At 46.4% G+C, this 16,073-nt stretch overlaps 1 protein-coding gene across 3 annotated transcripts in view; it reads right to left on the bottom strand.

The window, feature by feature from the left end:
- Positions 1–578: 578 nt before the first annotated feature.
- The window catches only part of AMOT (angiomotin), a 63,047-nt gene continuing 47,552 nt past the window's right edge, over positions 579–16,073 (bottom strand). For all 3 annotated transcript variants that reach the window (XM_081793677.1, XM_081793678.1, XM_081793679.1), the window contains 5 exons: positions 15,777–15,967; positions 7,449–7,571; positions 6,463–6,695; positions 4,672–5,376; positions 579–4,311 (listed from right to left, as the gene is read on the bottom strand). In XM_081793677.1, the coding sequence (XP_081649803.1) occupies positions 4,214–4,311; positions 4,672–5,376; positions 6,463–6,695; positions 7,449–7,571; positions 15,777–15,967 (1,350 nt within the window). In that variant the 3' untranslated portion in view covers positions 579–4,213. The remainder of the gene's footprint in view (positions 4,312–4,671; positions 5,377–6,462; positions 6,696–7,448; positions 7,572–15,776; positions 15,968–16,073) is intronic.

Below are 16,073 nucleotides of genomic sequence, written 5' to 3'. Positions count from 1 at the left end.
CCTCTCATCCATGTTGCAACACCCATCAAGCCAATTTCGCTGTAAAGAGTGTCAACTCAAAGCCTGTGTCCCCTCCCCAGTCAGGGTGGGACACAGTGGTAAACAGGAGGTGCAGGGAGGGCAGTGTAAAGGCAGCTTGAACATTTTCAGTCCAAAAAAGCCGGCTTGTTCGCGGTTTTGATTTGCTTTTAATAACAAGCTCCCTCAACCAAAACTGATGAATTGGCATAAGAACAAGGGTACAAAAGAAACATCAAGGGGCCTTCCAAACTGTTAACTAAAGGATGAATTCTCTGCTTTGGGTGGCCATCATTTTAGCCCTCAGAAACAGGGAGATAAAAAGATGCAAAGCTTTTAATATATGCTGCCTGAATATATAAAGGAAGCGATTAGAGCCTGTGGCCCGTAGTGTTGTCTTAATACTTTATAATCACATTCCGTACTTTAAGCAAATGCAAATTCTGTCCAATGCTGCCCTTGAAAGGCAATTTCAGTGCATAGTAAATTGAAACTAATCACTGATACAGGGTAAATACAGCCTCTGTTGGGTAAACACCAAAGCATTTTCCACACAGTACTGCATTTTAAAATAGCTAACTTTATTGTCAGTGAAAAGATAGGCACAAAGTGGATTCAAACCTGCTTAACTTTATTGGAACTAGCTCAGTCGATTACAGAATGGGGTCGCAATCAACAAGGGGCCACATACATTTTACACCGAAGGCGATTCTTCTCTAGCCATCTGCCAACCCCAGCTATCCATTTTATTAACACATGCCATTAATCACAAGGGAGGCCAGAAAGGAGGTTTGATGATTCCATGTAACCCATCGCTGCTACTGGAAAAAAATAAACAAGCTCTGACACTTGTCCTACTGATGATGAATGACACTCGGGAGATATATTTCCAAGGATCGTGGCGGGCTGAAATTGATGGCAATTAGCCCATCCTGATGCCTTCCTTTGAAAACATGTTCCGTAAGAATGCACACATTTTAAGTAACACATTCCATATGTGAAGGAGCGACTGAGATAACAGGAGATTGTATGGCTAACAGACATGAGAATATAATTTATAAAAGTTAGTCCATATGTATATACTTTAAGCTGCCGCGTTATGAGTGTTTAGGCTCTGCATAAAAAGTAGTTTGCACAATCGGTTTGCTCATTTTCCAATCGTTGTGCCCACCCAACCGCGTAACAAGAGAACACTTGGTATGTTTTCTGCGGCGGATGACGGCAGATATTTCAGGTTCTTGCTCTCCCTGTCACCCTGAAGCTCGAAAGCAACATCGAAAATAAATCCTTCATGAAAACAACAATCGAGATACATGATTTTAAGAGAATGTGCAAGCTACTTTTCGTTAATGAAAAATGGTTAATGGGAGTTTTCCATCAAGTGCAATTCATTCTAATGAAGTTTTTCTGTGCATGGGGCATCAGGGTACAACTGACTTAAATAGGTCCCCAGAGATCACCAGGCAGTACGCGTTAAGACAAGGTCACCCTTCTGTCCTGAGGTGCCAGTAAAATGCATAGATAAGTGGGAGTCCAGAAAGATCCCCCAAGTGTTATACCCTGACAATTGTGAAAAAGGTGATTGACTTGACATTTCTCCCATAAACCTGAATCTTTAGAAGGACACCTACTAAAAATTTTCTGAAAAGGCTGAATCTACCTTCTTTGTAAACACCGTATACGCCATGGACTCCTTCCATCTCTTAGATGTACGATATTACTTGAGCAAATTACCTGGGATTAAAAAAAAACTGAGCCAAAAGGGACTGCCTCTGGTGTGAGGGGGCAGAGATGCTGTGGAAAGTTCAAAGTAGTACTCAGCCAAGAACTTCCTCCTTTCCCCAAAGTATATGAGGCTAAAGAGACAGCTGCCACACAGCGTGGAACGTATGACATTTGTCACCTTCCAGAATGTGATTAAAATCATGGCTCCCAGAGCTAGCAAAAAATCTGGCAATGTGTAATAACCATAAAAGGAGCAGATGAAAGGTTTCATCTTATTTGTATTTACTTATTTGGCTAGAAAGCAGCAGTCCTCAAGTTTGCTTTCTATTTGAGGACTTTTCCCCTTATGACTGAAGGGGCGGTATGAACGAGTATTAGCACAATGGCACTTATCATTTCTATTTGGGATTCATTTGATGACAGAAGACTAACGTGTAGGATGATCACTTCTTTATTGAAATGTCTAGACTGGCTGAAAATCACGTCACTCTCCCTCATCTCTCCCCCGGCCCCACAAAAAGAACTCGTTCGGCAGGTAATTAGGAATGACACAAAAATACTGTTAAATATGCCATTCCCGTGGTCACGGAGGGACCCTGTAAGATGACCTGAGACAGCCAATCCCATAGCAAGACAAGAAGCGAGGGGGATTGCTCAGGGGGGAGTTTCATGTGAGTCAATGTTGAAATGAGGACCAGTAAAGAGAAAACCTTGCAAAAAGGCACTGCAGGGGAAGCAAGGTAGGAGTCTAGAACCCTGGACAAAGCAACGAGGCCAGGGACATTTTACAAATTACGAACGCCCTGGTCCATGAAGATGCCTTTTCTTAAGATGAGGCTTTTGGTATATAAGGATTTCCCAAAATAAGCATGGTAATTGGCAAAATGGAAAGCTGTGTTGTGTGATCTTGAAAAACTAACCTCTCCAGGTCTCAAATTCCTCATCACTAAAACGAGGGGGTAGGGCTCTATTGCTGAAGTTCCTTCCAGCCACTATGCTTCACAACATAATATATCAGGCCTACTCTTCTATTAATCCGGTTTCTAACTAACACATCCCCAAACTTCTACCCCCCCCCACCCTTACCTAACACCCCCCACTTCCCTCACCCTCCCATACCCCTGAAAATTGATCTTAATGACATTGTCTGTGGATCTGTCACCTTAATTAAGGGCAGAGAGGTGACACAGAGCAGGGACCTGTGGCAAGAAGCAGCCCTTTTGTGTCCCTGGAGGCGGCCCTAGGGCAAAGCTCCGGAGCCATGGCCTCCTTGGTCCCTGTCCACATACACATTTTCTGCTGCTCTCCAAAGGTATTCCAAGATGGAGTCACTGGCAGTGAGAAGGGACAGCTAAGGATACATCTGCAGCCCACCTCTCCCCCGACTGCTATTCCCTTGGAGGTTACAGTCAACGATGCCTTTTAAGACGTTATGCTAAGAATTGGGGAAAACAAACGGAGTTATTTGAAAGTAGTCACCAGAAATTCAAAGCATTCAGCCCATCAACAAAAATGCTTCCTCGTTTTGCAAATGATTGGAAACCTGAAACTGGTGACACAGCCAGTGAACTTGTGCTGGAGAAACAATGAACACTAACCAGATTGGTCTCAGGAAAGCCAAGCGAGCTGTGCTCATGGCCACACGCAGCACCTCGCGCAACTCTCCATCAAGGCCTCCGAAGGTCTCACTCCCTAAGAAGGAGGAAGTTGTACAGCACACAGCTAATTTACTCTCCTAGCATCTGAAAGCAATATATTAATTATCCAAATGCATAAATTACTCCAGAGTATATATATGAATGTATGAACCTCCGCGAGGGAACCAAAAGAATCCACTTCCAAAGCACCACTGAAATGAAGATAAACACAATCTCCTGGCACAGGGTAGCTGGGAAATTGGGAGGGAAAATTAGCTCCAGCACCCTTCCACACCCCAATATCCCCTGCCTTTTCTTCAGCTTACACAGCTCCTAAACCTATTCCCTTTCATGAGCCCGAGATGAGAGCTCCCTCTCTGGATGCTGCCTAGATGGTAAGTATACAAAACAGCATAGGTGCAAATTCTCTCCGGCTTCCCACTTCTGAAATCTACATGTTACGCACTGTCTCCCAAACATACTGTGCTCTTCAATGAAAATGATCTGGAATATGGAAATGCTAAATAAAATCACGCACATTGCAAACATTCATGTATACCCAGCGATTAACAGTCCAAGTGTTTGTATAAACCCAAACAATAAACTTTAGAGCACATTCTGATTCATCTGTCTTTAGAGGTACTCTCTGAGTGTGTACCAGAATAGACTGGAGTTTGTATGGTATTACTTAAGTACTATATTGTTTCAATAAAAAGTCCCTTTAAAAAACATCCCCCCCACCCCTTGTCCTCACCCTCAAAATAAGAACAATCAAAAAGGAAAAATGGTTAAAAGCACTCTTGCTGATAAACTGCAGCTCTTGAATAGGCCATTTAGATGAGATATTCCACCATCTCTGCGTCAGGCTCTTGTCCCAGGATCTGAATGGGAGCTTTTCTTTCCAGAGTATTGGAGTGGAAAACGGGGCCATCTGAATGGAAACAGGGGGTTAGAAACCACTTAGGGATCAAGTAAAGACTCAGATTGCTAGAAACAGCCAGCGTTCGAGCCAGGAAGCCGGTGGCCAAGTGAGACTTGCCTGACACCACCTCCCCTTGTTCACCTGAGCATTTACCACAACCGGAAGAACCACCTTGACGCACTTCTGCTCCCATCCTCGTGTCCCAAAAAGTCATTTACGGGCTCTGCACCCATTGCTTGGGATCAATCCCCTTTAAAACCCGAACAACTCTGGCCCAACGACCGGCTGTGTGTACACCACAGGGTGCCAACAAGCAATCCGTAATAGTGGGCAGAACCCAAGGCTACCTGGGGTATGGAAGATCATTACCTGTCTTATCTGGATTGCAGGTCAGACTTGGTATAGACAAACGACGTGGTCCAGAGCCGGCAGCTGGACTTGCAGAAGCGTCAGCCTGAGCCACAGCTGGAGTTGGAGCTGGAGCCGGAGTAGCAGCCGCAGTCGGAGCTGGAGTTGGTGCCTGAGTCTGAGCCGGAGCAGAAGCCGGAGACGCTGCTGGAGCCGGAACCGCAGTCGGAGCCGGAGCTGGAACCGGAGCCGGAGCAGCTGGAGCAACCTGAACAGCAGCAGGAGGCGCGACAGCAGCGGCGGCGGCGGCGGCGGCGGCCGAGGCAGCGGCCGGAACCTGAGCGGCAGCAGCTGGAGAAACGGCAGCCGCAAGAGCAGCAGCAGCAGCAGCAGCAGCGGTTGCTGGAGACGGGGCGGCGGCGGCGGCAGCCGGAGGAGCAGCAGCAGCAGCGACAGCAAGTGGAGCAGCGGCTACCATGGTGGTGGTGTTGGTGGCAGCGTTGGCAGTGATGGCGGCGGCAGTGGCGGCGGCAGCGGCGGCTGGCGCGGGGACAGAGACGGGAGCAACAGCTGCGGTTTTGCTGGGTTCCGTGCCCCGTTCCGTCTGCGTGCTGCAATCGCGGCTGCCCGTCTTGGAGTGAGCGGAGAGCAGGGGAGTGGAGGGCGGCACCGGCGAGGGTGTGGAGGGCACGGACTCGGCGCGGTAGTCCCCACCCAGGAGGATACCTACAAAGCGAAGACGGCAAGAGGTCAGAAAAGTACGGGTTCCTCAAATGCAGACATCGGGTTACGTCGTCTTCCTCGCAGGAGGTTCAGGAGAAGCACGAACAACGGGACGCGAGTCTCCACTTGCGCCTCCGAGGAACCCAGGAAATCGGTTCGGCAGGCCCGTCCCTTCTGGTCCTCGTTCTCCACCCCAGCACGGTGTATTAAGCCTTTAAGTTTCCCGCGGATCTGTTTTGATCTACTTTTCCAGCGGTGATTGATCTCCACTGAGCTTGCAGAAGGCTTCTACTTGGCTCCACTTACAACCCCCGTCTTCCATGACCAGCCAGCCAGAAAGGAGTGGGGGAACGATCGGTGGTCACGGATGAGTGCTACCATAACTGTGTAACCTAACGTTCTCATGAAGACCGGGGCCCCCGAAATGCCTACTCTATCCAAAGGACACTGCAAGCATCAGAGGACCAAGGAAGGTATCAGAGGCAACAAAAAGACCTACAATTAAAACACAAAGCTGGCTTTCTCGGGCTCTAAAAATGTGCCTCGTGGTATCCACTGTGCTTCTGGGGTTTTGATTAGAGGGGAAGGAATGGACAGAAATGGAATGAAAAAGTACATTCAGTTCTCATCTCAGAACATTCGGGTAACAAAAACCTGCCACCCAGCTCCATTTAGCTTAACTAGAACTCTGAATCCTTGTATTATGTGGGAGGGGAGAAGAGAGAAAAGTCTGGAATTCTGAACTTCTGACTGACATGAAGGTCACATGGGCTTTGGACAAAGACAAAAGGTCTGGCATGGCAAAGGCCAAGTCTGAGAAGTTTTTAGAGGAAACTGAAGTTGTCTTCTTTCCCACCCAAACAGAACTCAGAATTCTTATCTTTTAAGGCCTTGGCTTCAACCAGTGTTCTGTCAGTGAGACGTCAGAGTGTGGAGGAGTTCCTGAATAGGCAGCTAGCCTCTCAGGAGGACAGATACCCAACCTGATATATCTTCTGCTCCAGAATCTGGACCATCACTCCCTTTCCTTGCCGAATGGGCACATTATCTAAACGCGTCACTTTAATCTTCTTTATCTACTGTCATTACCTAGGCTCCCCTTCCAGCTCTTGTCATCTCGCTTCTCTTCCATGATGGGGGTGCCGGTCAGCGTGGACGAATGTGAGAGCAGGCCTGACCCGGCATTGGAAATGGACATCAGAGACTTTGCTGGTCGCATGGATGACAGCTGCTCTGTCTTACTTGGCTCCTTCCGGGAACGCTGCTGCAGCACCTTGATCATGGCGTCCTTCTCAATAATTTGGGCATGGAGCGTCTTAATCCTAGGAGCCAAAGACAAAGAACATATAAAAAACCTCATTGCCACCTCCATGTTCTGGTCTCACTGCCTGCACGGACTTGAGTTTCCATGATCTTTTCAGCTGAGGAGTGGTTTAGTCCTTTCGGCATTGAAAAGCAAGGGGCGGTGTGCTGTGTTTTTAAAAACGCCTTTCTCCACACCCAGATGGATCTAGGAGAGCATCCAGGAGTCGCTGCTTACACCTCAGGAAGCCACAGCAAGGTACCGGTGGGAAAAAGGCCCGTACGTAAGAGAGTAAACGGATGTAGTGGGTGCTATACGGAAGATGCTGAGTCAATGGAACAATGTACTTAGTGAGAAGATGAGGACTTCTTTGAGTGGGCCGCAACTTGAGTTGATAAGTAAATGATCCTGAGTTTATAAGAGATATCAGGTGCCCTACCTCCAAACCCGAATGGATATTCTTTCACTGTGCATTCTGCTGTATCACAAGGTGGAAGTCCAATGCTAGAAGGAATACCCAGAGTACAAATACCAACAATATGGTTCTGGCGGAGGGAAGATGGAAAGCAATTACCAAAGCCAATGGGGAAAGCAAGGTAAGGGTCATTGCATTTCAAACCCAAATGAACAGGCTGGCAGGGGTGCAGGGGTCGGGGGAGGCTGCATTATCAGGCTTCTCATTTGTGAATGAAGATGCCTACCCTTCCCTCCTGACCTATCTGGTCTCTATACTTTCTTTTCAGATCCACTGGGGTCCAGATTGATATTTTACCTGCCCTCCATGTCAAGGCAACGCTTGTTGGCCATCAAGATCTCTTCCTCCTCTTTCTGGATGCGAGCTTCCAGAGCCGTGTCATAGCTGGTGTTAGGAGAGTGGCTGATGACTGTTGTATCCCTGGGAAGGAAAATGACAGTGATGAAGATAAGGCAGCAAAATCAACGAATCTTATCATCTCCCTCCCACGTCAAAGGTATTGCTGGAAAGCGGTAAGCTATAGTCAAACTCATTAGGAATGGTTGGTTTCTGGATGACTGACCGAAAAGAACCTCCAAGATGGGAAGGTTCAGCTTTCAGAGCTAGCTAGAAGAGGTTTTTGGCATGGATACAGCTGCAAAAGTCAGTGAGGGGATTCTATGAGAGGGACACAAACCTCCTGGCAAAGAATCCCTTCACGTTTTTAGATCACGGCCAGGTTATACGAAGATCTTTATATTTTCACTTTATATTATTATTTATATGATACAGAAGATATTATAGACTTTCACTTTATTCTCATGATAGTTATGAAGGCAAAATGGCTGGACTTTGATGAAAGTCCGAGACCGTACTAAACAGCCAGTGCTACAGATATATACCAGCAACTACAGAGACAGCACCAGTAAAGGTCAGATTGGGCAAGTGAGCTGAGCGAAAAGCTTGGCCTTTGAGTCAGTGCCACTTAATTCCTGTCTAACCTACATTGGAAACATTCTAGTGCCAAATCAAGGAGTCTCTTCCCCCAGCTACATGACTGTTCTCTTGCCAGAGTCCGAACTGCATGAGGGACCATCATGTCTCCTTTCAAAGTGTCTCAGGCCATTAACTCTAATACTAATTAATAAGGAGTAAAGCGTGTGTGCGCGTGGGCGCGAGACGGAGAGAGAAAGAGAAGAAGAAGGAGAGGAGGAAGGGGAGGGGGCGGGGCAAGGCTGATGTCTAAACAGCACAAGTCAAAGATACACGGGGATCCTGTATCGTCCTGATAAGTGAGGTCATGCACCTTTCTTTAGTTCATTTAGAACCAGTGGTAGAAAAAAAAGAGGGAAAGGAATGAAAACGACGTGGATCCTCTTTGAGTAACTTGGAGGGAAAGAAAAAGGGATTAGGAAGAATATTGATGTAATTACATTGGTCTTAAAGGAAAAGCCGACAATAGACTGGGAAAACAATGAATTAGCACCGCTTCATCATACTTCCTATGAGGACAGGGATCTGTGGGAGAATTTTCTGCTGGCACCTGGCTATGTTCTGTTAGCTTACAGACTGTGACAGTACAGACGGGAGTGAAAGGGCAGGGAATGAAGACACAGACAGCGGGTATTAAAGTTAGGGAATTTTGGTGAGTTCCTCAAAACTCCTGTTGCCCCAACATGCTTACACTTGATATGCCATTTAGTTGAATGGTGAAACAAACTGGGCCAAGAGAGAGAAGGCCTTGCAGTGGCTCACCTAAATTGAAAACATTTTAGCATCTCAGGATTCTACACTTGCTCCTAGTGCGACCAGAAATGGCCCTTGTGTTCCAAGGTGCTCAAGGGGAAATGGCGTTGTGTGATGTTGAGAGCACGGGCTCTGACTAGAGACCACACGAGGGTCCAAGCCTCCTTTCCCAAGTACCCCGCCACGAACAAACTCTATGCTCAGGAAGTCAGTTCACTGCTCGAGACGTCCGTCTCCTCAGACAGAAGTCATAATTACACCTGCATCTCATGGCATTTTGGGGGGGGGGGCTCAAATAAAAGCACGCATGTAAAAGATACAGTGCACAGTAAAAACGCCCAACAAACATATCCGTAATTAGAGAGAAAAGTATGGGTAGGGGCGCCCGGGTGGCTCAGTGAGTGAAGCGTACGACTCTGTTTCTGCTCAGGTCATGATCTCACAATTCTGTGTGTTCAAGCCCCATCAGGCTCTGCGCTGATGGTGCAGAGCCTGCTTGGGATTCTCTCTCTCTCTCTCTCTCTCTCTCTCTCTCTGCCCCTCCCCTGCTCACGCTGTCTCTGTCTCTCTCAAAATAAATAAACAAACTTAAAATTTGTTTTAAAAAAAGAGAGAAGTATGGGGAGAAGGAGAGTGACATGCAAGAGGGTGTGACTTTAACCAATTCCGGCCCTAGGTGGAATCCTAGGGGCAGTTCCTGCAGTGCAGAGTTCCAACATGATGGCCGCTTCAGAGCCAGGCCGCTCTAAAGGCTGATGAGCGTGCGGTTTGTCACTGGGGGAGCCAGTGCTGGCCCACGGCCACTTTCATTGCATAAAAGACCATTTTGGGGACGCAGAGCCCTGCCAGCTCATTGATATGGACACTGCGAACTCCTCAGGAATGGAGCCTGAAAATGTGGGGCACTTAGTGAATTCCTCCAGAGCTGCCAGGACGGCCTTCAACATCAATCTTCCTTCTAGAAGACTGGGGTCACTGAGCCAGTGGCTCAGGCAAAAGCAAGCAAGCAGCGTTTGAAGGAGCAACTTGACCTAACTTCCAGTACGCTGAGACTACCCTTAAGCACGTCAGGAGAGAGATGCTGGGCTTGAAAACACAATCTGCAAACCCCAGACTGTACATCCCTGATTTCGACATCCTACATCTAAATTCTTTTTTTTTTTAATGTTTATTTGTATTGTTTTAAAGGTTTTTAAAAATGTTTATCTACTTATTTTGAGAGAGACAGAGACAGCACGAGCAGGGGAGGGGCAGAGAGAGAGAGCGGGAGAGAGACAGAGTCCCAAGCAGGCTTCACACTGTCAGTGCAGAGCCCGACGTGGGGCTCAATCTCGCAAACCATGAGATCGTGACCCGAGCTGCAGTCAGACCGACTGAGCCACCCAGGTGCCCCCTACATCTAAATTCTTAAGTAAACGATTTCTGGCAACTGTCCCTCCAGGCATCTCTCTCCTTCCAATGAGATTATCCCCATCACCTTGCTTACATCGCTTTCCAGAATGTCACTCAGGATTCCCTAATTAAAATAGTTAGCCTTTTCAACTTTTCAACTTCGAATCCATCTTTTCCTGTCAGTAGCATCCTTTTGTTTATTTAACATGTGAACTTGACCATGACTGGAGCCCTGTGGTTGAAATTACTGCGATGCTAAAAAGTGGCTAGACATGCATCAGTCCCTGACTGCAGGAAACTTGCAAAGGGAGACAAAAAAATATAAGGGCAAGCAATTAATTGTTACAGAGGTGAGCGTGAACTTTATTACAACAGGCACTGAAAATTATGAGAGCTGGAATGATCCAAGCTGTGTTTTAAAAAGATAACATTGTCTCTGGCTGAAATGTGATGGGGGATTCGGGGAGCAATACGCTGGATTTGGGCAAACCAGTCAGAACGGTTATTGTAATAATCCCAGCAAGAGATACTGACATCATGAACCGATGCAAACAGGCCATAGGAGGCAGAATTGCTACACCTTGGAGACTGTTTACATGTGGGTGTTGGAGAGAGGGAAGAATGAATGAGAACTTTTGGTGTTTCTAATTCAAAAGACTAGAAAAGATGGCATACAGCTCATTTTCTATGATAGGAATATAAGGAGAGATTTTTGGGGAAACGTTATAATGGGTTTTGATTTTAGTTACATCAGAGTTAACACATCTTAGGAATAGCCATATGACCATATCCAACAAGTTGTTGACAATTCTAACTTTAACCTAAGGGATGTCAGGATGAGAAACAAATCTGAGGACGGAAACGGAGAAAAGCCTATAAGGAAGGAACAGGTAGGCACGTATAATGTGTGTGACCAGCTTCTACCTCCTGCTTTCCCTTCCTTTCCTTCTTTCCCAGATTGACATCATCCAATATAAAAACAAAACACTGCACATTTGGGAAAGGTTAATGACTGGATTCAGGAAATGCAAACTAGTAAATTACATGGCCGATCGGGTTTGTTATCTTTTTTTTTTGAGAGAGAGAGAGAGTGTGTGTGTGTATGTGTGTGAGCACGCACGCACACACGGGGGAGGGGCAGAGGGAGAGGGAGAAAGAGAATCTTAAGCAGGCTCCATGCTGTCAGCACAGAGCCTGATGCAGGGCGTCAACTGTCAAATTGCGAGATCATGACCCATCAAAGCCCCATGCAGGACTCAATCTCAGGACTATGAGATCATGACCTGAGCAGAAATCAAGAATCAGACACTTAACCGACTAAGCCACGCAGGCGCCCCAATTATCTTTTCATCCTTTTGCTGCTATTCAGAAATAAATTCACCATTGGTGAGCCACAGTCTGCGTTGCCACATCTATTCTTCTAGGTCGAAGTACTCGGTAATAATTTCCCTTATGTAAATTAAGCATCTAAAGAATCTCTAGGAACACGATAATATGGAAGTCATAATATGGGCCATATTATTGTGATTACTTACCATACTTTTCAGTGACTAAACAATTAATAATAAGCCTCACACAGTAACTCTTAAACAGTTAATAATCCCTAATCACCATCTTGAAATCTAATCACCATCCTGAAATCATCAAATCAGCAGAGTAGTGGTGAAGGTGTCAAAATGTCACTTTCAATCCCAGTTCTTCTTCTTAGTAGCTGTGTGTGATCTTGGGCAAATTATTTAACCTGTTCCTCATACGTAGAATAGATAATAGTACTTATCGCAAAGAGTTATTGTGAGCATAAGCGATAACGGTAAAGCACGTAGCAGAGTACCTTATATAGAAAACAAACAGTACATGTGATTTCTTGCCTTGACAGCTGTCCCTTTGACAAGTGGTGCTTTGTAGAATCAAAGTGCTAACAGGGGTATGAACAGATCACCTAATAGGTCTTCTCACCTGAGAGAAGGCAGTTGTCTATTATTGTATGACAATCTGTACTTGAGGGGCACCTGGGTGGCTCAGTCAGTTACACGTCCAGCTTTGGCTCAGGTCATGATCTCACGGATCATAGGTTCGAACCCCACGTCGGGCTCTGTGCTGACAGTTCAGAGCCTGGAGCCTGCTTCAGATTCTGTGTCGCTCGCTCTCTCTCTCTCTCTCTCTCTCTGCCTCTCCCCCGCTTGTGCCCTGCCTCTCTCTGTCTCTTAAAATTAAACAAAGATTAATTTTTCTTAAATCTGTACTTTATTATTCACAACGGCCAAAGACCAGAAACAATCCAAATATCCATCAACAAGTGAATAGATAAACTGGGGTGGCGCACCCAGACTACGGAACACTAGTCAGCAATGAAAAGGAACCAACTATTGATACAGGCATCAACTTGTATGAATCTCAAAATAGTTATGCCCAGTGAAAGAAATCAAGCAGAAAGAGTATATACTACATGACTCCTTTCGTACAACATTCTGGAAAAGGCAAAATTGTAACGACAAAAAGCAGACTGATTGTTGTCTAGTGTCAGGTGGGGGAGGAAGGGATCCAGCTGAGGGGGCACGAGGGCACTTTAGAATGCACCCTCTATCGGGGCGCCTGGGTGGCTCAGTCGGTTGAGCGGCCGAATTCGGCTCAGGTCATGATCTCGCAGTCCGTGAGTTCGAGCCCCGCGTCGGGCTCTGTGCTGACAGCTCGGAGCCTGGAGCCTGTTTCGGATTCCGTGTCTCCCTCTCTCTGACCCTCCCCCGTTCATGCTCTGTCTCTCTCTGTCTCAAAAATAAATAAACATTAAAAAAAAAATTTAAAAAAAGAATGCACCCTCTATCTTGACTGTGGGGTGGCTACATTATTGTATATGCCTGCCAACATTCATCAAACCATATAAAATAGGTGCTTTTTAATAGGTAAATAATACCTATTAATTGAAAAAATTCTACAACCACCATTGATACCACCCAAGCAACATTTCCCAAATGTGCATTTACCTATAAGATATTACATTGGGAACATACAAAGTCAGAGATACTAGCAGAATCCACAGAAACCAAGCAGGTCATTAAAATGTGGCACTACATTTACGGATTGCAGTTAGAGAGTTCGAAACCGTTTCCTTCTCTGTCACTTCTATCCTCCTTCCTTCCTTTTTGCTTCTTCCTCTCCTTCCTTACTCAAATACAGGTTGAGCACTTTCCATATGCAACCAGTATCCTAGACATTTAAAACTTCTTAAGAAGGAAAAGTAGAATATAATGCCTTTACCACAGAAAGGGGCAAAGAGCAGAACCCTGGTCAAATTTGTAGGGTCGAATGAAACCACTGGACAGAAGAGAAAGGGCAAGAGATGTTGGAAAGGAAGGCAGAAGAACCCATAGGTTCTGAAATTAAATTTCCTGGATGCCACCTTGTAAATTGGAAATCTCATTAAGAAAAGAGGAAAAGGAAACCAATCCCCGTGGCCGAGCATAAGAGGCACTATCTTTGGGAAAAAATAGCATAATCCTAGAAATAGAAGGATCTGGAGGAATTATTACAAGGACCCCAGTCCTTGTCTACCTAGTCTACTTGTCTCATTTTGCGGGAATGTGAACACAGTCTCTCAATTTCTTCTGAGGGCTGGATTAATAGGCATGCAAAGAAGCATACAGTCCCGATACAGGATGTTTGCCCAAGGAACTAACGTAAAGTGTTTCTGGCCAGGTGGAAACTGGCTGCTTTTTATCATATTAGATGATAAGCATGCACTTTTACTGAAAACCGTGATTACACGGAAACTTTCTACCTGGTGATTTAAACGAATGTGGTTTAAATTAAATCTGCTTTATGGAAGGCAACAGATTCTGGGAAGAAGTCTCTCAGAAAGTGGGTTCCCCTAGTATCAAAACTTTCCAGGAAGGCAGGAAGGAAGGAAGGAAGGGAGGAAGGAAGGAAGGGAGGGAGAGAGGGAGGAAGGGAGGAAGGGAGGGAGGGAGGGAGGGAGGGAGGAAGGGAGGAAGGGAGGGAGGGAGGAAGGAAGGAAGGGGGGTAGTTTCTTTATTACAAGGACCCCAGTGACAACCTCCTAGCTTTCTTGCATTTCCTGACCTGAAGTCTATTCTGAAGTTGATTTTAGCAGTGAACCTCCCAGCATCAAGAACGCTGGCTTTCCCACATTTTCTCACACTGCACACCTTTACGAGCTAGATCTTTCTAAGTTTCTGCCCAAAGATGACAAAATTCGCCCTTCGTCTCCTTTTCTGTGTTGGGGTTTCCTGAATAACCTTTGAATAAGCACTGGGCACAGGTGTTTTCTTGGGAGAGAGCAGCTAAAATTACACTTAATTCTGCTTCTAATCTGCCTACAAACTCCCCGACCATCTTCTAGCACAGCTGGGGCTTTCGTGCGCTCCGTTACTGCCCTCGCACGTACGGAGCGCCCAGTTCTCCAAAAACAAAGACAGGTATGCTATGCTTAAGCCCATGATGACCTCGAAATCCATGCACAGGTGATTTCAAGCCATGTAAGATTTATCAGGTCTCCATGTACTTGGAGGAAGGCAGAGTATGTTAGAGAAACAGTAAGACGTCCTCCTGGAGAATCAGGAATACGTGTGCAAATCACGAGCCCAGCTCTTAAGCACTGACCTCCTCCCGATTTGGCATGAGAAGGACTCGCAAATAAATGTATCTGCCACCCACTCGACACACACATCACAGCCTAAACTCTGGCAAGTGTTTCCAGATTCCGCCAGCTCACCACCTTTAGGAGAACGTTTGAAACAACACTGTGGTTTTTAATAACTTTCTGGGTAGAGCCTCTCTGGGTACCATATGCTCTGGCCTCCTTAGATACCCGACTGGAGACCAAGCCTCTGTCTGTCTCTCCAGCAACCAATGCCATCTCCTGATGCGAATTTAGTTTTTGTCGTTTCTCTTTCTTTTCCAACGGGTGATTATGAACAGCAGCGAGATGGACAGACCGGACAAGAGCACTGTGTTTCCTCCAAAGACCCATATTTAATGTTTTCACGTGCATAGGGGACACGGAAGAGGCAAAAAGTTTAAGAAAAAAAAAAAAATCCTTCTGCTGCTTTCTCTCCCTTGCCAAATGGCATGTGACTGGTTACATGTGATGAACTCATGGACACGGAGAATGTGGCTCCGCCACTCCTGAGTGACATTTAGTTTCTGAGTGGCCTTTCTCCAGAGTGGCTTTCACTCCCGTCCTGGGGCTAAACAAAGAAACCTACACATGTGGCCGAAAGAAGGCGTGGCTCTAGCGAAGGAGGCCTGCGAACCTTCAGTGGATCACGTGAAGTTAAGGTTCATTTTCAAATTCCTGACCCCAATTCCTAAAAAGTCTCTGTTTAACCAGGTGAAAGGAAACACACTTAGGCAGACACTGGGGAGGGGAACAAAGAGCACTATAGGAGACAAGGAAAGCAACACATGGAAAAATCTTTCAACAGGTCACCTTTCTGTTCTGCCCACCCACCCATGCCCTCCAAGCAAGGATCCCGGAAGCCAGCCACTTACCTCTGCGCAGCTACGGTTGCGGCGGCGTCTAGAGCGAAATGCCTCATCACATTCTCCTCTAAATACTTCTGCTCCCACTTTGTCATATCGGCTTCCAGGGCCAGAATCCTCTCCTCCTTCTCGCGAAGCAACTCCATCAGCGCAGTGGCGCTGTGTTCTGAAACACTGGCGGGCTGAGGGTTGCCCTGGCGCTGGTTGGGGAGATGCCGAGACCCCTCGGGTTAGTGAGAGAACCATGCTGGCAGCCCCACTTGAAGAGCCCCTATTCTTGGAGAGCATGACTGCCCGTGCCACTTC

The sequence above is a fragment of the Panthera onca genome, chromosome X (assembly GCF_046562875.1).
Source record: "Panthera onca isolate mPanOnc1 chromosome X, mPanOnc1 haplotype 2, whole genome shotgun sequence".
Lineage (NCBI taxonomy): Eukaryota > Metazoa > Chordata > Mammalia > Carnivora > Felidae > Panthera > Panthera onca.
The sequence above is the reverse complement of the archived record's forward strand: the minus strand, read 5'-3'. Positions and strand labels throughout refer to the sequence as shown.